The sequence below is a fragment of the Thalassophryne amazonica genome, chromosome 22 (genome assembly GCF_902500255.1).
Source record: "Thalassophryne amazonica chromosome 22, fThaAma1.1, whole genome shotgun sequence".
In the NCBI taxonomy this organism is placed as follows: Eukaryota; Metazoa; Chordata; class Actinopteri; order Batrachoidiformes; family Batrachoididae; genus Thalassophryne; species Thalassophryne amazonica.
Genome location: NC_047124.1, coordinates 7,273,796 through 7,297,007, shown reverse-complemented (window position 1 = coordinate 7,297,007; position 23,212 = coordinate 7,273,796). Strand labels below are relative to the sequence as shown.

Genomic DNA, 23,212 nt, shown 5'->3' with positions numbered 1-23,212 from the left:
TCGCGGAGACGCTGTAGTACAGAAGCCGTTGTCTGACAAACAGTACACACAGCGAGTAAGCAAGGAAATGTTTAAGAAAATGCTTTTTAAAAATTGATTCTTGGACATTTTGGATCGATTCAGAATCGTAATAAATAAGAATCGCGATTCAGACGTGAATCGATTTTTTTTTTTTTTTTTTTTTTTTTTTTTCTTTCTTCTTACAGACACCCCTAATACCCACCTATGGTGGAATTCTACAGCTTGCGCCAGGTGTTTAAAGAATGTAAATATCCTAAAAATGTTGAAGGTGGTTCACATCTTCTGCTACATTGCTGCTACTTAACCAGGTTTTTTGGGGTCTCTCCCACCTTCAAGCCATAGAGGATGTAGAAACATGCAGTTACTGATTTGCTCAACATGGCACCCAAAGTCAGCCTTTCTTGTCCACCAAGATGGTGAACGTGCAGACCGATGATGTCATCTGTGTGGGGCTTATAGGGTTGCAGTTACAGTGTGACACTTCGTAGTTGAATTGAATTGGAGTAATTTAAAATCGTGAGACAAGGGGAATTGAAGCTATCCTGAAAATTCAGCCACAGCTTGGTATTTTTACTACAGAAAAGAGGGGGAGAACTACAGAACACTCAAAAACTTCTCAGAGCAATTCCCAGCATTATCCACTAGGGATTCACCGATCCACAGTTTTTCACTTCCGATCCCGATACTTGAATTTCGATATCTGGCGCTACCAATGCTTTTCCGATCTGATACCAGAGCTCTGTTTGCATTAATATTATTATTGTTGTTGATTTTATATGAGGATTTTCTTAAAAAGGTGACCTGAAAGTTGAGCTACAATTTGCCAGAAGGTGTATTTAAGATTAAAACCTAGATTTGATGTTTTGGGGAAAGAATTGAGTATTTTTTATTTTTTTTTTATAGACTTAAAGAGAAAAGACGGCTCTCTCTCGCTCGCTCGCTCTTGCTCTTTAAGTGCTGCAAACTTTGAACTTTTGGAAACATGAAGCCTTTCAACTGTAAAATAAATATCGACGCTCGCGCGTAGAATTTTAATGGAGACTTTTTCCCCTTTCAGTATACAGAATCTCTGTTCACCTTCTCCTCCTCGGCTGCACACTGAGCTGGCGTTTGACAGCCTCGAGACAGTGAAGCAGCTAACTTTTTAGCACACAATTTCAGCAACAATTCCGTTAATTTTTCGGAAAATCCGTGCTCGATAAACAGACAATTTGAAGCCGAGAACCGGGCAGAAATTTGTCGCTACCCGCAGCTAAAACACTGCGGAAGAGAGCTCTCTCAAACAGCCCGGCTTCAGAAAACCTTCCCCCTCCTCCTGCCTGGCAGTAAACAAGCAGAGAGCAAACAGCAGTTGAGAGGATTCACAGTGGGTCTTCTCCGGTATCGTAAAATGTTGCGGGTTGGATCGGTATTTTCTCATACGTGAATTATAGCTTTGCATTGTTGCTGCTGTTTATATCTGGGGTGGTTTTCCATCTGTATTAGCCATGTGCATTGTTTGATGTTAATATTGGTGATATATTTAAGGGAAAGTGGGGCTTTTGTTTCTTTTGAAATATACTTAATTTTTAACCATTCGCACAGACAGCTGGCTGTGTCGTCTACATACTGCATGTTACTGGAGGATTCCATCACCACATTAGGGTTCTCTGACTCGACGTAGTCACTGTTCAATGAATGAAATAGCTTGTTGAGTTAGAAACCTTTACTTTGAGGTGTCATGAACTCTTTCAGTCCCCAGGTTCCAGCAACCGCAACAAAGACAAAGTACCCTTCAGATGTGTTGGCACTTGACACAATTTTATAATTGCACAATTAAGTTGTCTTACTGTGAGATAATTACAGGTTTTGTTTGACAATCTGGCAAATGTCATCAGTAAACATAATTTTGGTTTGATACATAAATTACTTCTTAAAGCCGGCACCAGGTCATATGAGCCGAGCTTGTGTATTGCTGTTTCTGTGCTCTTCCATCACGCTAGAGTAGCATTGATTTTTGTTTTCACTGAACCATAAAATGGCCTGAGATGGAATTAAATTGCTGTTCACTCGGGTGCTGTCCCGTTAGTGTTTGCGACTGATACTCAGCCTGCGGAGAAATAACGCTGTCATTAAAACGGCCTGTAGCTTGATAGTCTGGATAATTTGGTTTATGGTTCAGATGGACTGAAACTGCTTTTGAACAGTTTGCTTTTCTGTTTTGTAAAGTCCCAAATTGTTTCGAGCCATTAGCCAGTATAAACCTGAACCTGCAACCTGCTTATGTTGTGCTTTTTATTGTCATCGTAGCTATTAATACGGTTAATTCTTATGGGAAATCTGTGACAAAACAGTCTTAATTTATGTAATACAGCATGAATAGTGACTGGTAATGCAAATTATTTAACATCAGTAGTAATCTAAAACATGAAACGTAAAGAACTGAAGCCCTGACACCTATCAAATGAAATTTCCCTCTTTTATAGAGCACCATGTCAGATCAGTGAACCTAATCAAACTGAGATGTTAATAGTCCATTAAATGAATAATTAATGAGCCAAAACTACTCAAGATGCCACATGGAGAGCTCAGAATTCATTATGCTGTGCTGTAATGACTAAAGCATAGCATGCTTCTTAAATTCTAAAGTCTTCTGCAGATAATGTTGACATTCTGGTCTATATATCATTTAGTGTTCGTTTCATTGATTGTGACCACTTACGAGGGCTGTGAAAACTCCGCGGATCCACAGGATTCCGCAGATTTCATCATGGGGAGGGGGTCGGGGGTGTTAGTATTGTACTCTTCAATCGTGATCGTTACTGAGTTTTTAAAATGCTTATCGCAAAGCGTTCTTTTTTTTTAACATCATGCAAGTTTTATAAGCCTGTGAACACTGATCTGTGTGTTACAGATACAAATCAGTTTCCTCGGATCTGCGGAGTTTCGAGGAGAATAAATGCCACTCAAAGCCTGGCTGTTACAACAGTTGTAAAGCGGGACTGGTTGGTTGCTGCGGCAACATTGTGTGGCTCCTGTGCGAAGCATAGCTAAACGTAGCATGTGGACATCGCAAACATTTAGAACTTTCAAGTTTTTAAAAGAATTTTGCAGCATGTCTGTGCCACGGAGTGACATCAGACAGAGAGAAGATGGCGAGAAAGACGGTTTGAAAAAGTGTGATAAGGACAAGAATCCATGGAATTGTTGCTGGCTTCATCAACACACTGAAAGCGTACTGGTAAGAATTCTTTTTCTCTCTCTGGAAAATAAACATTGTGCTGTTCAAACAGAATTTCAGAAAAGATTATGTGCCTTTTTTTCCTTTCATTAATCTAGACTTTCTTTGATTGGGGAAAAAAAAGACATTGTGGCTTTGAATGAATTTAGGCTACATGAATTTACATAATAATGTAAATTAATTTTTATTAATGTAGACTTTTTTCATGGGAAAAAAGACATTGTGGCTTTGAATGGATTTACAGGAATTTAAATGAGAATGTGTGGCTTTTTAGTTACTATAAGGTGTGTTATTGATATTTTACCCTGATTTTTAAAATATTCTACAAGCTTTAGCTGTGGTTTTTGAAATACTTTAACAGTCTTTTCAGTCTTCATGAATTTCATGTTGTTTAATTGTTCTGAGTTAATGCATAATTTGGTTTACAATTAAAGGAAAATCATACCAGGTCCTACTTCCACGTCATATTCTGTTATTTCAACATGATCATTGACGGTTCAAATGAAAGGTGGATCATTTAAATATGCACTAATTTTGAGATTTGTTCTTCCAGGAGATGTTGAAAATGTATCAGATGAAAATTTAATTTGGTTTCTGGGGTTCCTCAAGGCCCTAGACTCCTCGGGGGGGGGGGGGGGGGGGAGGTTCAGACCCCCTGCGAACTTTCCCTTGGATTTCACGGTTTTCATTTCACAGCCCTGACTTACAGAAACGCCATTTGAATTATGACCTACAAGTTTCTTCTCTTTTTTTTTTTTTTTTTGAAGTTTTAAATGTTTCTCAGTAAAGCTGAAAAGTAAAAACAATTCCTTTGCATTAGGGATGTCCCCATCAGGTTTTCTTTTGGCCCCGATCCGATTCCGAGTCATCTGATTTTGAGTATCTGCCGATACCGAGTCCCGATCCGACACTTTAAAAAACTGAACTGTAGTAGAAAATTTGGAAGGGGAAAAATATATATCAGGTTCAGGTGACATTACTTGTACCCATCGGTAGATTTGTCTTGCAGCAAACAGAAAAGGGCATCCATGTTAGTGAGGCACAACAATAATAAAAACACTAGTAAGTCCCTTCGGCTGCTCCCTTGTTTGCACTCGGGGTCGCCACAGCAAATCCAAGGTGGATCTGCATGTTGAATTGGCACAACAAATGCTAAATATATAATATTTTAATTTTAATCACCTCATTTTATTATTTATCACTTAAACAGTGCATGTCTCCTTGAGGTAGCTTGAACAATCAAGTAATAATCTACCAGACTTAAAAAATGTACAAATTTCCATGTTATTTTATTTGTCTAAAAATAAATGTCCAAGGTTCCTTATGTTAAACAAGAAATGATCTAATCTGAAGTAACAGGTGGTTTTAATTTACAGATGAAAGGTTTCTAAAGAACCATTTGATTTAACTATTTTAATTACAAGTGTTCTAAACTTTTTTAAACAGTAACCAGAAATTTTGAGGTAACACAACAACAAAAACCATTTCCAAGGATTTTTCTTCAGAAAACTCTATAAATGAGCAGTCATATGACACATTTCTGTGTTTTTTTTTTTTTTTTTTGTAGAGATCAGTGGTTTCTTCCACTACTCTTCCATGTTTTGGCCCGGCGCGTCGTTCCTATTGGACAGTGCGAAGCTACGTCACAGCTCAGAGCGTCGAAAGTTGGATTGGGTTGGACTTATGTTTTTATTCTTTTGTTCAATAAAAAAAAAAGATTGGGTTGAACTTTAACCGCGTCAGCTTGCCGACAAGCGGCAATGCACGCTCCCGTCAGAAGTGTCGCTTTAGCTCGGCTTTTGCCGCGACGCTTACGCCTCTAAAACGCAACGCATGTCATTAAAAATAATGCTTTTTAGACCGATTCTTGACACTTCCGACGCGTGAAAGGCCCATTAATCTGCAGTAATGAGCTTGAAATAGCGCTGATCAAAATAATGAGGATAAAATCTATATCGGATTCTTGATCGGGATGCAATGTCCAATTTCGATCAAGTCTGAAACCACGTGGTCAGGCCCGATTTCCGATCACATGATCGGATCGGGACATCCCTACTTTGCATTGGCTTTTACTCAAACTACACAATGTGACATTGAGACCAGTAAGCATTGCTAATTTTGAGTACCTGAGTTATTTAATATTGTTTGACTAAAACATTTGTTTATTTAATTACTCAAATACCCAGTTTATTCAGGTTGTACCTTTTTAAAAAAGCGTTTAAGTAATAATGTTTACGTATGAGCTATTAATTGTTAACCAGTTATACATAATTAATATAACTGATGAATTATAGACTTCTATTTTAACCCTGTCTAAATGATTGAGGTTTCTTTAGAGGTTGGTGAAAGGTGACTGATGGGTGCTGTGTTTTTAGGCCCAGTGTTGTGCGTTTTCATACCGTGAACTTGGCCAGGAAGGAGCTTTTGCTCATCTTTCCTTAGTGAGGTGGCAATGGTTGGATGGATCAGATAGGAACAGGAAGTAGCTGTTTATTTTTCTCATTTCCTCTTTGTGGCTGCACTAGTGAGTTTAATTCTTCCACTGCCTGTGCTTTTATTACTGCAACCAGTCCAACGTGGATGTACACATGCGTGTACACTGACACAACTTTGTCTAATCCTCATTGATCTCCTTGGCTAACTTAAACTCATTTGACAGTTCCAGTTAACTGTGAGTGTCAGTTTATCACAGCATTAATGATGCTTCTGTTGAACAGAAAATTACTGTCAGTGCAAATCATTTTAAAGTGCACAATATAACACAAGTAGGAGAGGTAAAAATGGCACGTTTTATCACATTTGCCCACTTTAAAGGTTTTTGAAATAATCTGTCATTTGCCAAAATAGCACCTAAACCATCGGTCTCCCGTGGATGTAGGGATCTGCTGGAATGTATGGACAACCACTGAATGTTGGTGCACAGAGCTTATGGAAGTAAACAGAATACAAAAGATGACATGAATAAAACTAACATTTACTGGACATCCGTTAGAAAGCTCAAAAAAGTATAGGACAAAACTGTAAACAAACGTGCAAGTTTTGAGCATGTGCAAAACTTCTTGATTGACTCCCTGGACATCAGCTGACAAGGAATGCATTTAACCAATAAGAAAAGGATTTGTACAGGACAAAAATGGGCACAAACAGATATCAAAATTTTGTTTCTGTAACTCATAGTTTCCCCAGTCTGTCAGTGTGACAGCTTTCTTAGGGTCCTGGGCACCTCATTTAGGTTGACGTAATGTTCTGTAGTTTGTGTGCTTTGATCATGCTTTTGAAGGGTGCGGGTACAGGTAGTTCCACAAGTGTTTGAACGACGGTGTGTTAGGTCAGGGTTGGTGCTGCTCATTGCCACTTCCAGATCCTCTAAAGATTAGATTAGATAGAATATTGATCTGTTGGGAAGACTCCCTCAGGGAAATTGAGGTTCCAGCAACATTGTATAGCAGCACACAAAGAAACACAGTTTGCGAATATGAATACAAATACACAGTATAAACAAGAGACTGTCCCAGTCATGCTCATTTATGTATTCTTACTTGAAAACAAGTTGCTTGTTTCATTGCTGGTACAAATGATTGAAGGTTTGTGAGTATTGTGATGTAACTGAGCCAAAACTCCTGTCCCTCTCCTCTGAGTATTGCAATTCTGAATGTTTTTGCAGCTGCCCTAACCCACTTTCCTGCTGCAATACTATAAATTGGCAGCGGGGCTGCCCCGGCATCCACGCTATCCTTTTAGCTTCTTGAGTTTGGAGCTTGTTGGTGCGAGTGGTGATGCAGTGCCAGTAGCCTGGTCAGGAGGATGGTGCTGCTGTGAACCAGGCTCAGTGAGTCTTTCGTGGGCTGTGCTGCTGCTGACTGAGCTGTCTGTCCTCTGTATTGTAGCTCCACATAAGGCTTCTATTATATGAAAAATATCAGAGGTTGTACTCTGCCGTCTCTGTGCAATTATCTGACCTCTCTGCCCGTCCCTTCCTGGTGCCCTCGCTCGCCTTTGCACCCCTCGGATGGAAACCGACTTGGCTCTCAAGCGAGGCTGTTGTTTTGGCTGCTGGGCAGAGCTCAATTGAAGCACACAATTACAATGCGTGCCCCCCCCCCCCCCTTCTCAATCCTGGTCATCTTTTTTCCATGGGAATCCCAGGGCCATATATGGTTGTCCTCGGTAGCAGCAGCTAGAGCATAAAAAGGAGAGGCTGTCTGCTCACAACTCCCTACAGGGCTCATCTAGCAGAGGGACCCAGCTGGTTGCTGTGCAGTGCTCTAACCCCCCCCCCCCCCCCCCGTACCCTCTGGCCTCTTGAACTGCGCCGATCGCGCAGGAGCTGTGAGCTTTTTGTCTCTGGTATAAAGAAAGAAAATTCACACAGTCTCTGCTGCTGGCGGTTATTTACAGTCATCCTTCTGTTTTGAATCTTTGTTCTCTTTCCAGTTTCACTTTTGCTTTTTCACCCCATCTCTCACTGTCACCGCTGATCTTGCTAACACGCAGACACGTAACACGCTCATACTTCAGTGCAGGCGGTAAGAAGGAATTCCTTTTGTGGAAGTGGCTGCGCGCCTCTGTGCCGATGACGTCATCTGGGAGGAGGAGCCAGAGCACTGTTACCTAAAAGCCCAAGGCTAGGAGTATTTTACTTATCTGGGAATTTCTCCGCTGGTATGCTAGTCCAGGGTCTTGCTGCTGCATGGCTAGGTGGTTGCAGAGGGGGGAGGGAAGAGGCTGGAGCCTCTGGATCCACAAGATGTGATGCTTTATAAGGGAGTAACATCTTTTCCTCAGGAACAAAAGGGAAAAAAAACACCTTTCTTTTGGCTCCTCTAACATTTTTTAATACTTTGACATAAGATCAGTAAAAATACAAATTGCTGTTGCAGTAAAAGAACTTCAAGCTGTTTGCACGTTGGAGGTTTGAACAGTTATCACCCTGCAAAAAAAGCCCAAAGAAATCTTAAAGCTGTGCACACACTGTATGATATTTTCAATCGTTGTACTCGGGTCCAACTCAAACTGTAAGACAAAACCGCAGGGTGTAAAAGTTCAGAGTGCACGATTTATGTTCTCACGCTATACGGCCGATGCTCTGATGCGAGCTGACTGCTCACATTGTCCGTTCAAAAACCACACATCGGACTCATGTTTCCAGAAGCAAAACATAAACAGAAGCTTTTTCTTTTTTTTTCAAACTTTATTTACATTTCTTATTTTTACAACAACTCGATGGGAGACAAAGTTTTAACAAAAAAAAAAAAAAAGAAAATACAAGACTTTACATGAGTTGAGGAAAAAAGAAACAGAAGCGGCTCTCCCAAAGAGATGATCACTGTTTATGCTCTCTGCGGTGTTTGCACAGTGCAAGAGGTAATCAGCACGTAGACGCTTGGAGCACTGCTTGAACAGCGGGATACCCTCATGACGGCCGACCAGAATCTCAAACAGTTTTGATTTTCATCCGACTATACGATTGCCGATCAGGAGGTGGTTGTGAGAGGTTAAACGCAGCTCATTACTCCATGTGTACTACACGATGCAGGAGGCATGATTAAGCTGAAACTCGGCGCGATCCAAAACATTCTCGCACGAGTGAAAAATCAGCTGAAAAAGGGCCAAAACTCACCCACCTTAAGACGTAGTGATTAGAGACTTGTATTTATTTATTTGTTTGTTTGTTTTCCCCCAGTCTGAAACCACAAACAAAATCTAGTTTGCCACTATTTGTTACTAACATTCATGTGCTAAGTGGATAGAAATATTGTGATTTGGAAAGTCTGATGCTTTTGTGCATAATGGCACGATTTGATAATGTCTCATTTGCTCTTTTTAAATTGGTTGCGGCTTTTTTCTCTTGAACTTTGTTCACCTGTGATGGCGCTACAAAGACATGTCAACAGAGATGCGGCACGATGCAAAGAGGTTGTTGGGCTTGATAAGGTGATTATTTTAATACCAGCCATGTCTGTGAACATCTGTGACCACATGTCATTTATTGACAAAACTACAATTTTTCCATTTATTTTTCAATTTATTTCCTTTATATAGCGCCAAATCACAACAGAGTTGCCTCAAAGCGCTTCACACAGGTAAGGTCTAACCTTACCAACCCCCAGAGCAACAGTGGTAAGGGAAAAACTCCCTCTGAGGAAGAAACCTCAAGCAGACCAGACTCAAAGGGGTGACCCTCTGCTTGGGCCACGCTACAAACATAAATTACAGAACAATTCACAGAACAATTCACGGACGAATATACAAGAAATGCTATTGGTGCACAGGACAAGAGGGTCGCCAACACGAATACAACTCCCATCTCTGGATGGAGCTGCACCTTAAACAGAGAAAAAACAGAATCAGGCATCAGAAAGACAAAAAAAAAAAAAAAACGGTATAATTTGCCAGCATTAATCAACAAGAAAAACAGAGAAATACTAAGGTGATCGCCGGCCACTAGCCCTAAACTTCACTAAAAGACCCAGAATTTAGGTGAAGTTGAGGACACAGCCCACTTCAATTACTAATAACATGAATTAAGAGTAAAAAGCGTAAAACAAAACTGCACCGGTATGCTAGCCATATGAAAGGGAAAATAAGTGCGTCTTAAGTCTGGACTTGAAAGTCTCCACAGAATCTGATTGTTTTATTGACGCAGGGAGATCATTCCACAGAACAGGGGCACGATAAGAGAAAGCTCTGTGACCCGCAGACTTCTTATTCACCTTAGGGACACAAAGTAGTCCTGCACCCTGAGAACGTAAAGCCCGGGCCGGTATGTAAGGTTTAATTAGGTCAGCTAGGTAGGGAGGTGCCAGTCCATGAATAATTTTATAGGTTAGTAGCAGAACCTTAAAATCTGATCTCACTGGGACAGGAAGCCAGTGAAGAGACGCCAAAATGGGTGTAATGTGGTCGAACTTTCTGCTTTGTGTCAAAAGTCTGGCTGCAGCATTCTGAACCAATTGGAGAGCCCTAATGCTAGACTGTGGTAAACCAGAAAATAGAACATTGCAGTAGTCCAATCTAGAAGAGATGAACGCATGGATCAGGGTCTCAGCATCAGCCATAGACAGGATGGGATGAATCTTCGCTATATCTCGCAGGTGGAAGAAAGCAGTCCTAGTAATATTTCTAATATGGAGACCAAAGGACAACGAAGGATCAAAAATTACTACAACACTACAACAAAAGAACCCCAAAATATAATTGTGACAGGAATTTGATTAGGGAAAAAATGGCAAAATGAATGTAGCATTAAATTCTATTTGAAAAATGTGTAAATGTTGATGTGCATTTTGAGAAGTGATGTTGACAGTTTTTTTTTTTTTTTTTTTACTGTGGTATATGCCATTTGACATTTTCTGCAAATAGACACCTTAACAAATAAAATCCAGACAAGTCTTTGCATTGAGGAAAAACTATATTCATGGATGCCTAAGGAATGAAAGAAGAGGGGGTGACACTGCTTAAGTTGGAAAACATGATGTTTAAATACTCATATTGACTGGACTCTATACAGTTGTGGACATGTGGTTTAAGCTGCATCTCTGGTCGGACTGTTTCCTCGTGGGACTGACCTGCCTGATTACAGCCCTCTTCCACGAGATCATGCGCTTACATTTTATGAGCAGTTACTTCATTCATTCTGCAAAAGAATCTGTATTATGACCAAAGTAATACATTGGCGCTTGTCGCTTTCTGTCAGGGGTGCTAGTTTGAAATAAAGTAAACTTGTTTAGTAAGAATATGTTCTCATCCTTTGCTGTCATTGGCTCTCATATTTAATCACATTACCTGAACAAACACTTGCCTCTGTGTCGCGTTCAGCTTTCACTGTAATTCTCAAAAGCTACATTACATGCTGATACCACATGGAAGTACAGCGTAGGTATGTTGGGTCATGATATCCTTAACCACAGTGCCACGCTGTCAGTCATGGGTGTTGCCATGGGGAATAGCTGTTAGCACGGTGAACTGCCTGTGCCCACACTGTGCACGTTGAAAGCACAGCAGCCACAACAGCAGTGTTTTAAGCTGCCCGTTTGAGGGTGCTACTAAAGGAAGTCAAGGAGGGGAGGGGTCTTCAAGTGTCTCCTTGATGTGGAGAGCTGCTAAATTAAGCTTGGAGCCTTCAGGCCGATGCCCTGCTAGATAGTAAACCTGCCCATTTTATACACACAGTAGTTGAGGCTTTACTATTTCTGTCAGGCTTGTCCATCAGTGTGGAAGAAACGCTTTGTGGAGCAGTTTGTCACAGTTTCACGTGTTTTCTGCTTTTGTGCTGACCTGCTGAGCAGCTGCAGCTCTGATTAATGTAAACTGCAGCTCATGACCTCTGGAGGTTTGATGGAAAATGTTTTTTGTATGTGATCCAACTGCACCACACAGCTGCTTCACAAATGTGCTACAAGCTAGTTTGTTGTCCATGCCATGAAAGTCAGCCAATATTGTTTTTATCACCGTTTTTGACATCTTGCGCATCCAAGTTTCAACAGCTTCAAAACTGTAGAAACATGAATCTCAATTTATTTACTTGACAAGACAGAGCAAAGAGCAAGAGAGGTTGTGTTGGTGCGTTTTACTTTGGGCATGTTGTAGTTGTTATTGCACATCACATGGTACCAGCCGTGTTTGTGAACTGCTATGATTTTGTGCACCAGTTAGTCAAAGTTGTTGACTGTAAACTTCCTGGATGTGTATCTGTGGAAGTGAGAATGGAGCTTCAGCATGTGAAGTCAGATACGTGATCCTGTCTCACTCCACCTCCCCTTCTAGCGGTGGTGGGCACAGTACCGCTAATGTTTTTGTTAGCGGATTAGGTTTTCCTCTAAATTCAAAAACCATCACTGGACCAATTAGCTTCTGCTAACTTTTAAACCGCTAACATTTTTTTTTGCTGGCATAGCTGGTAAAGCCGAACGGCCAAAAACACCCGTAAACCCTAAAATCACACACAGGTTGGTTCCTGTCTGCTACGTTTTGCAGCAGTCAGGCAACTATGAGGAGCTGAGCTCAACTCTGCCCCAGCAGAAGGGGCCTGGCTGCCCCAGCAGAAGGGGCCTGGCTGCCAAGCTGCTACAAAAAAAGTCATTTACATTCAACATGTAGTGCCCCAGATGTGTGGCAGGAGTCATGAAAAGCAAAGCAGGTTTAATGTATGGTTTTGATTTATAAACCAAATTAATCCCGATAGAATAACTACATTAATGTCAGCTGTCATTTTTACAAAGTGGAAATATAACATATCTTTTAATTTAAAATAATACACTAATTCTGAAGATGCCAAAAGGCATTATGAGAAAATGAGCCTCCGCTCATCACTGGTTGGTTGGTTTATTTATTTGTTTGTAAAAACCAACACACAAGTTACGTGTGTTGGTTTCTACAAATAAATGTGTATTTGTAAACTTTTTTTTCCCATTTGTGTTAAAAAAAAAAAGTAATTTGCATAACTGAAAATTCTGTTTAAGTGTGATTTAATGCAACAAATAATGACTGCATGATATTTGGGTGGGCGCTATTCACACTGCCATCCAGTAGATGGCAGTGTTCTATGCATTTTGAACCATCTTACTGTTAATGCTCAAACCTTAAGAATTAGTGCATTATTTTAAAATTCTAAAGATATGAGTTATATTTACAATTTGTAAAAATGACAGCATTGACATTAATGTAGATAAACTATCCGGGTTAGTTTTTTTCAGTTAACGGATTAGCGGTTATCGAAGCTAGCGTTTTAGTTAGCTGTGCCCACCGCTGCCTTTTACGAATCTGGAGACTAGCCTGGCTTAGCTTTTCAAAACCTTGGTTTAATGTGACTGTTTATCGTGTACATCGGGGAATAGTATTTGCATTAATCTATTTAACTAACAAGGTTCAGCCTTGTGACGTTGGTTTGTCTAAGCCAGTGTGGTTTCCAGCCCCCTTCTGTCATGTTTTTTGAAATGATCCCAATTAACTCACAATGAGGGCAGGTTCTCTTTCATAACCTATACTTGCCTAAAGTGGCACTTGAAGACGGTTCTCTTTTTTTTTTTTTTTTTTTTTTGACAAGTACAGGCCGACCTTCCGATGACGTGCTTTTGTGATGTTTATCTTGTTCCCACCACAGAGTACATCGGCTTGTAAACGCTGTCGACGTACTTTGTGATTTACAGTTGATGTTATGAGGCGCTGGAAGAGAACATGTTACAGAGCATTTTGTGTCATGAAGTAAATGCAAAGTCTGTTGTCATCAGCGCCAGACCTGCACGGGCGCTACTGAAGCATCACCATGGGTCACATTTTATAACGTTAGCTGTCAAATCACGTGGAATTGTTTTTTGCTTTTTAGAATTGTAAATTGCAGTCTTTCACTGGACGTACCGTAGCATCAGTCAGAAGAATTTTTCTTGCTCCTTGTCCAGTCAGCCCCACTTTATTTTCTCCATTTCTTGTGCTTTATTTGCTGTCTAGCTCAAACAACACTTTGCAGTAAGAAGTGGTCATACACTTTGAGGTGCACATTAACAATGGTAGGTGTTCTCATGTTTGCGTCTACAGTGTAACCAGGATGATTGTCATGTACCTATAGAGTATAAATGTGCAAGGCTTATCATTAGCCACCTAATAGCACCACTGCTTATTGTGACTGTTTTATCACCCACCTCTACATTGTTTAATGAGTTTCAGTAGAATTGTATTGTGTGGATGAGGACTAATTGATGCCATTGTGGGATCAAAATTAACTATTTTTGAAAAAGCATGCAAACTAAAACTGAGAGAAGCTGCTTTCTACATTTTTTTTTTCCATCAGCGTTTCATGCAAGATCAATCAATCAATCAATCAATCAATTTTTTTATATAGCGCCAAATCACAACAGTTGCCCCAAGGCGCTTTATATTGTAAGGCAAGGCCATACAATAATTATGTAAAACCCCAACGGTCAAAACGACCCCCTGTGAGCAAGCACTTGGCTACAGTGGGAAGGAAAAACTCCCTTTTAACAGGAAGAAACCTCCAGCAGAACCAGGCTCAGGGAGGGGCAGTCTTCTGCTGGGACTGGTTGGGGCTGAGGGAGAGAACCAGGAAAAGGACATGCTGTGGAGGGGAGCAGAGATCGATCACTAATGATTAAATGCAGAGTGGTGCATACAGAGCAAAAAGAGAAAGAAACAGTGCATCATGGGAACCCCCCAGCAGTCTACGTCTATAGCAGCATAACTAAGGGATGGTTCAGGGTCACCTGATCCAGCCCTAACTATAAGCTTTAGCAAAAAGGAAAGTTTTAAGCCTAATCTTAAAAGTAGAGAGGGTGTCTGTCTCCCTGATAAAATGTAGAATGTTTTCACATCCGTTCTTCGAATCGATGATTCTTCCAAATGCACTAGTATCAACAAAACATGATTGTCATCTGAAAAGCCATCATTTTATTTGGGTTTTAATTAGCATAATTAAGTTTTTCAATGTGCTGTATAAGGTAACGTGTCACATGCTTTTGCGTTGGCTGCACAAGAGACTTAAGGCTATATCCTCAATTTGAGTCTTTCAGTTAACTTTTTATCATCTTTATCATCTGTGGCTCTTAAGAGGACCAGGGCTTGACAGGAAGCTACACTGTCAGATAAAACATCATGCATTGATGTCTTAATTTTAAGCTTGTCGTCCACTGTTCGCCGTGGGTTGCATGTTTCTGCTGCAATTTGTTAGACGTGTGCATTTCAGTGTTTTCATAGATTAACACCCAACAACAGCTGACAAAAGGCTTATGAAGCTGCCTACATGATGTGCATTAAGCTCTTATGGTCCAGTCAAGGGGAGCATCCTGTATCCATTACATTAGCACTCGATTTTATTTTTGCTGTTCGATCAACTTCCCTGAAACCGCATTTTGCATTACAGAAGGTTTTCCAACAGAAAGGATGCCAAGATTTCATCCCACAATACTGACTGGCGAACTGACAGGATGCAACACATAGTGTAGAATGTGCAACATCGTCTCAAAGGTGTCCAGTCAGCTGACGTTTCTCTTCAGTCTCAAGTGATTAAATTCCCATTGCAGTATATATTTAACTCTGGGTGTTTCACATCTTCGTGTGTGTCCAGCCCTTTGCTGTTGTCATCCGGTTTATGGACTTCTTGCAGTGCACAGCCTCTGCTCATCTTCCCCTCTCAGGCGTACTGGCCAAACAGGTTTAAATGGCAGCGTGTCTACTTGAGTGAGTCACTACATATTAGAATGTTTCACTGAGAGCCCAGCGTTATGCTTGTATCTCTCTCTTTATGGGTGGTGGGGATGTTTGCACTATGGTTTACCTTGCAGTGCTTCTTAATATAGATTTAATATTTATAACTGTACTCGCTAGCGTTTTCCCCTTGAAACTTTAAAAAAAACATTTTTTGTTAGAGCTGGTGGTACTTTATTTTTTCTGCATTCTGAATATAGAACCTGACTATATACAATTATAGACTTTTGATTTCGGTGTACCCGTGATTATGCAGACCTGGTATGCAGACCGAGGCTGCCTCGGTGAACCCCATCCTGACCAGGTCCTCATAATCACGGGTACACCGAAATCAAAAGTCTATAATTGCTTTATTATATGGTAAACAAGAAAATTGGGAGTTTGTCAAACATACTAAAACTGAAAAATCAATCTCAAGTTTCAACTCTTTATCATTACTGTCATACTGCACCAACTGACATCCCATCGATCGAATGGAGATGCCTGTTAAGTCCGTGATTAAAAAGTCATCAGGCTTGCTTTCTTATAAAGTTTGCCATTTGCCTGTATAGCTTCCGCATAAAATCGACCGAGTACTCTGTCACGCATCCGTCTGTCATAGGTTTCAAGTACGTCCCTTTTAGTGACGAACTTGCGAAACAGGTTGGCTGCTGACTGTGTATTTCTGTGGGTGTTCGTCGCATCTTTTTCGTGTAAAATTCATTTTAGGTCACCGTCGCTAACAGACACAAACCTGTCTTCTACCATCTTGTCAACAAACTGACAGCCAAAGAAGGCATTGTATCGCGTTATCTGCTCGTTATTGATAGAAGGTGTCGCTCAATTAGCTAGCGCTACGCTGCACGCGAGGTGTACTCGTTTCGCACGCGTGGTCTACTCAGCTCCACCAGCGGTCAGCTCGGCATGTGGTACAGCTCAGAAAGTGGCCAATGGGCCAATCAGAAGTTGGCAAAATCCCATACCATATTATAATAACATTGAAAATACCATTGTACTTTTTATGTTTGCATCTTAAAAACTGCAACTTCATGTGAAACTTTGTTCAGAGCAGTCTCCTACAGCTGATGGAGTGTGCACTCATAGGATGGAGGCGTGCAGTGTTGCCAAAATAACTTTGAAAAGTTACTTCATTAGTTACTTTATACAGTTATATTTTAGTTACTTTATACAGTTTCTTCATTCACAGCTGTGGGCAAATTGTCGGCAGCTACTGAATGTAATTAATAAAGTAACTCATAATCTAACTTGGTTATTTTTAAGATTTAGTACTCAAAGTAACTATTAGTAACTTTGTTGATTAGTTACTTTGCTGATTGCTCAATCTTAAGAGTAACCAAGTTATATTACTTAGTTACCTTATTAGTTGCAAGTTTTTGGCAGCTTCTAATAAAGTAACTACATAAAGCTCCTAATGAAGTAACTGTATAAAGCAACTAAAAAAAGTAGTGTTTCAGAGTTACTTTGTCAACACTGGAGGTGTGTAATAGAGCAAAACATATTTGACAAAATTCCTGGTAGTGATGACACTCGAATCAACGGAATAAATGATGAATGTCATAACAAACACTCCGTCAGTCACATGACAAGTACCTTTTTTTTTGATGTTGTATAACTCGTTGGTAAGTTAGGTAGAATTCTTTCTTATTAACGGAGAATTTGACTTTAATTGAACACTTGGATGTCACACCATTAGCACTAGCTCATCACTGCCTTGTCATTTTACCCAACAATGTAGGGCAGATCTTCCCTCCGTAGGACAAGTAAAAATGTCACTATTTTTATCCCTGTTACAGTCCCAGTTGTTGTTGTTCCATTGTTATAAATAGGTCAAAATACTTAATGTTGAAGCTTCTGTATGAGCCATGGTGAGGGTGATTGAAGCTTCTTCATTTCTATCTATATCCTGTCTTTTGATTTTATTTATTTTTTTCAGGGGTGGGATAGGCTGAGAGCTGTTTCCACATACCGTAGGAGATGATACCAGTGTGGTGTTTCCTTTTGTCCCACTCACCACTGCATGTTTTTCTTCTTTCTGATGATGCTGGCTGACGTTTGTGCACCTGCCAGCCACAGACAATTACAACCATTAAGAGATTACCTGGTAACATTCAGTAGCACCTGGCGGGGTTAGCTGACTAAGATTGGTGACGTATGGAAGAGGGCGTTCACAGCCTGCCCAGCGTTCACCTTAAAGGCCTTGTTTCCATTCTGAGAGGATGGAGAAGGCTTTGAAGAGAATTATTGTGCTGTGTTGGGCTGACTGGGAGTGACTGGTAGAACACAGTTGTCAGATGAGAGGCAGGAAGCTGCAGCAGTCATTTTCCAGTTCCATGTAATTTTACAGCAGCCGGGGATGAAAAACCTAAAACGTCAGTTGCATCACAGATCTCAGGCCTGTGACACATGAAACAAAACTCAAAAAGCAACAAAGCCTGATTCCTTCAACACGTATTGTATTTGATCATCCTTTCATCTTGGTTTCTATGAAATTGTAATGATCACTTTTGAATAACCATTTCTGTTGATTGTGCAAGTTTACAGACATGCAGACAAGATTTTGTAGTCTGGAATTTAAAGTTTAAGATTTGTTTGCACATAGTCTTTGATTAGGGCATAAAGGTAAATGCCAATTTACTTACTTTTAGTTCTCATTTAATAGCTTTTGCAAGTATTGTCTCATGGCTGAGCTGTTGCAGGAACAAGAGATTTTACAGGTTAATTTATGTAGTGTTGGATTCAAACTGTCACTTGTTTATTTAAATGATAAAAAGCTTGATTTGAAATTAGAGCCATGTGACTCTGTCCTGCTGTTGTACGAGAGTGCAGCCCATCACATCTGTATCTTTATCATCATCACCACCAGGTTGGATGTGGTGGAGGTTGGATGTGACATTACATGAGACAAGAGATGACCTCAGCACAGGGTTTGCCTTTTAGAATAAATACAACCTCTGGCAAAAATTATGGAATCACCGGCCTCTGAGGATGTTCATTCAGTTGTTTAATTTTGTAGAAAAAAAGCAGATCACAGACATGACACAAAACTAGTCATTTCAAATGGCAACTTTCTGGCTTTAAGAAACACTATAAGAAATCAAGAAAAAAAGATTGTGGCAGTCAGTAACGGTTACGTTTTTAGACCAAGCAGAGGAAAAAAAATATGGAATCACTCAATTCTGAGGAAAAAATTATGGAATCACCCTGTAAATTTTCATCCCCAAAACTAACACCTGCATCATATCAGATCTGCTCGTTAGTCTGCATCTAAAAAGGAGTGATCACACCTTGGAGAGCTGTTGCACCAAGTGGACTGACATGAATCATGGCTCCAACACGAGAGATGTCAATTGAAACAAAGGAGAGGATTATCAAACTCTTAAGAGAGTAAATCATCACGCAATGTTGCAAAAGATGTTGGTTGTTCAGTCAGCTGTGTCTAAACTCTGGACCAAATACAAAAACATGGAAAGGTTGTTAAAGGCAAACATACTGGTAGACCAAGGAAGACATCAAAGCGTCAAGACAGAAAACTTAAGCAATATGTCTCAAATCGAAAAATGTACAACAAAACAAATGAGGAACGAATGGGAGGAAACTGGAGTCAACGTCTGTGACCAAACTGTAAGAAACCGCCTAAAGGAAATGGGATTTACATACAGAAAAGCTAAACGAAAGGCATCATTAACACCTAAACAGAAAAAAACAAGGTTACAATGGGCTAAGGAAAAGCAATTGTGGACTGTGGATGACTGGATGAAAGTCATATTCAGTGATGAATCTTGAATCTCCATTGGGCAAGGTGATGATGCTGAAACTTTTGTTTGGTGCCTTTCCAATGAGATTTATAAAGATGACTGCCTGAAGAGAACATGTAAATTTCCACAGTCATTGATGATATGGGGCTGCATGTCAGGGGCAGGGGGTGAAATTATGGAAGAACAAAAAATGAAAGAGATCCGCACAGCCAGTTAGCTCCCAAACAAGCCTTTAATAACACACCAAAGGTGACGTTTCAGGCCTCGCCCTTCATCAGACAGGATGAAATTATGGAAGGGAATTTTTGTGTTTTTGGAGTAATATTTTTTGAAATTTTCTAACCTTGTCAGAAGCTGAGATGACCCCATGCCAATATGCACAGGCAGATTGGCATGGAGTCATCTCAGCTGCCGATGTTTTATTAAACATCCAGCCCATTAACAATCATGGCTGCCATGAGTGTTGATTACACTTGTTGTGATTACAGAAAATCTATTAACAGTCATCATGGTCATCTGCCATTCTCTGCAGCACTTCAAGGTGTTCTTCCTCAGAATCAGAATTAAGCTCAGAATCTAAGGCAGCTCTTCCCTCTAAAACTCTGTCATAATTGTGTTTATAAACCAGTCACCATTTGCTTTTATTATACATCTGTGTAGTTAATAAATAAAATAATCTGCACAGATGATTTGCTTGTGCGCGCATGTAGAGAAATATAAAAAACTCTCCGCTGGCTGCTGTTCGCTCTTCCCTCAAAAACGCTCCATTTGATCTGTGTATAATAAAACGCGACATTACAAACAGAGAAGAACATTTTTTGATGACGTTTTGTGTATGTGTCGGTCTCAAAGTCAAATTCTGTGCAAATTTTGTCCAAATTTGATAGATTCTGTACAGTTATGAAATTAAAAAGGTGGATTCCAGTCGGGAATGCAAGTCTAAAGAGTTGTGTGCCCGCCCCCAAAGTAGGGTGCCACGGGTTCCCGGGTAGCCGCTAAAATTGAACCCTGCCTCAACATTTTACACACAACCGCGTTGCTCACGTAATAACTCCACGACTGTGACAGGAATCTCCCCTGTAATAAAACAAACACTTTTTTTTTTTTTTTTTTTTTTTTTTTTTTTTTAATGTCGGCTTACACCTGGAGAGACTGAAGTGCCCGAGCACGCACATATGCACACACACACTTACACAAACACACACAGCCAGATAAGCTCAGTGAGGCCTTTGCAGGAGCTCTTCAGCTTGGCCATGTACGGAGCTGTAAACGGCCCAAATTTGGACACGGATTCCAGCCAGATAGTCGTGTGCCCTAAACATGAGGCCTCCGTGTACTTGTGTCTTTTTCCCTTCTCAACACCTTTGTTGTCATAGCAACCCCGGGAGTAAAACGGGACACAGTCCACTGTTTGGTTTTATTTTCACTTTTTTTGTGTCTGAGAGATGGGAGTGTGGTTATTGTAATCATCTTTCTACCACAGACTGATTGACTTGAAATGTTTGTAGTCAGTAGGGTGTTGTGTGCGCGCCCCCCCCCCCCCCCCATTAAATTTCAGTTGGGTAATTTTGCATTAATATCTGAATGTCTGTGTGAAATTATCTACATCTAATTTTTTTTTTTTTTTTTAATCTGGATCTGAGCAGGAGAAGTACGCATTCCTCTGTGTTACACTAATTGAGCCGCAGTCGCGAAGAAGCAAGGAACTGATCGGCGAGGACTCGGTTCTGAAATGTGCGGTTACGTCTGCTGAACGTTGGCTGTCCATCAGGGAAACTGTGATTCACTTTCTACTTGTTCAGCGTTTTGTTGTGCATGATGAGTTACTGCAGAGGAAAGAGTTTGTGATATTTTTCCACTTGCTCTGAACACGACTTTGTTGGTCATCCTGTGGAGTCTTTGATGTGAGCTAACATCTTAACCCCGGAGCCTCTGCAAATCCACAGTGTCGTATATAAGCTCTCCATTTCTGCCTGTCTGCTCGGGGAAAGATCTGATCTCAGCTTCAAACATTACTCACTAAGCACCGTTCGTGAAATTCTGCATATAAAACACAGTGGTGAGGACGGGTGTGTCGCTGTCATCTTGTTCTTTTATAAAATTTACCAAGTTTTCACCAAATGAAGGTATTAATTTAGAAACTCATAACTCAAAGGCTTAATCTAGTCATTTTTGGCAACCATTGATAATTCTGAAGCATTATAGGGACTCATGCCTTAATTGTGTTCTGGGAGCTCTGTCATGCTATAATGTAAGATTACTTTGTTTTTTTTTATTAACAAAACCCCTACTGTTTGTCTATTCAGTGTTTCGATGAGCCTCCACTGACCAGTCGGTATATGCGTTGGCATCGAAACATGCCTTTAAAAAAAAAAAAAAAAAAAAAAACTAATACAAAACTTCTATACAAATACATATCACATCTTGTATATCAGACAGAGCCTCAGTCTCGTTCTGTTTTGTAAGACCGGAGCAACAACAAGCAGCACTTGAGGCTGACATGGTGCCTGTTTTAAAAATATTTCACTCTTTTCCTTTGTGGTGGAGTTGTACCTTAAAATATGCACCATCTCTGTTTCTGATGGACTGTGTGTATGATGTACCCTTCTTGCAGGCCCATCAGGTAGCAAATTCCACAAAAAATAAGGTTTTTCCCTCATCATTGTGGCTGCTTTCTTTCTGCTTACAGAGACAGCACAGGTGTGTAGCCAGAGAGGCAAGGGATTGCGATTCCAATTATACATACAACGATATTGATGATTATAATGAGCAGCCTGACCCTACTACTAATAAAAATCCTAGAGGAACTAATATTAGCTATTGTCTAGCTACAAATGATCAATATGTATCGTCAAATGTCTGTACATTTTGATATTTTTTTTCATGGTGAACCCAAAGGCAAATTTCCGCATTGTAGACAACAAAGGTTTTGTATCATAACCAGTTCTAAAGTTGACCCTCATGTAACGCCCATCTTTCAAGTTTTCATTGTCCATGTTGCATTCATTCCTCTGAACACTTCAGTTTGTTCTAGAAAACACATCTACCTGTTGGAATCATAATGTTGCTGGTATGAATGCAGCATCCTGCTAAATACAAAGTAATTGAACATAAAAAAATGATTGGGGTATGTGGCAGGTGGTGCTTTTTGATTTTGGTGGTCTTACTGGCTCCGTCTCCCGATCTTCTTCCAGGCGTGCATAGATGACAATGTTGACATGGTGACTTTCCTGGTGGAACACGGAGCTAGCATCAACCAGCCTGACAATGAGGGCTGGATCCCCCTCCACGCCGCCGCCTCCTGCGGGTACATGGACATAGCAGAGTGAGTATTCAGATGCTTGTTTGCAAAGTGCATTCAGTTTCCAGTCATTTCATTGATATCTGCTTCAGCTCCTCTGACAGAGGACAAAGCAGTTAAGTTTAAAAATAAGTCGCTTTGAATGGAAGAGTCACATTATGGGTCAGATGTGCATAAAGGGGAACATTTTATCTTTTTCCTCAGACACTTGAGTTTTTTTTTATTTTTTTTATGTTGAGCCATGGCAGAGGTCAACACTGTAATGTTCACACCGTACTTCTTGCTAGCTTTGATATATTGAGTAGACAAAGTTTGAAGAGGCCAATTTTTTTTGTTTGTTTTATTTATTTATTTTTACTGTGCGAGAACAATCAGTCAAGGGTCAGCATAAGGACCTAACTGAGGTTTGACCCTCTGTTAGGCCAGTTGCAAAGTACATTGAAGATTGGTCCGATAGGATTGACACGTAATGGGAGGAGGTGATGGTCTACTGGTTAATCGTTGGGCTTCAGACCAGGGGATGCTCAGTTCAAATCCCAGCCTGACTGGAAAGTCACTAAGGGCTCCTTAATCCCAGAGTTGCTCCTGATGTGTAGTGAGCGCCTTGTATGGCAGCACCCTGGTGTGAATGTGAGGCATAATTGTAAAGCGCTGTATAAATGCGGTCCGTTTACCGTTGGACATTCTGTGTAATGCAGA

General features: G+C 40.4%; 1 protein-coding gene across 8 annotated transcripts in view; it reads left to right on the top strand.

Annotated features, from left to right (window-relative positions):
* The window catches only part of ppp1r12a (protein phosphatase 1, regulatory subunit 12A), an 85,128-nt gene that overhangs the window by 19,864 nt on the left and 42,052 nt on the right, over positions 1 to 23,212 (top strand). For all 8 annotated transcript variants that reach the window (XM_034163884.1, XM_034163889.1, XM_034163885.1 and 5 more), the window contains exon 2: positions 22,407 to 22,537. In XM_034163884.1, coding sequence (XP_034019775.1) covers positions 22,407 to 22,537 — 131 coding nt within the window. The remainder of the gene's footprint in view (positions 1 to 22,406; positions 22,538 to 23,212) is intronic.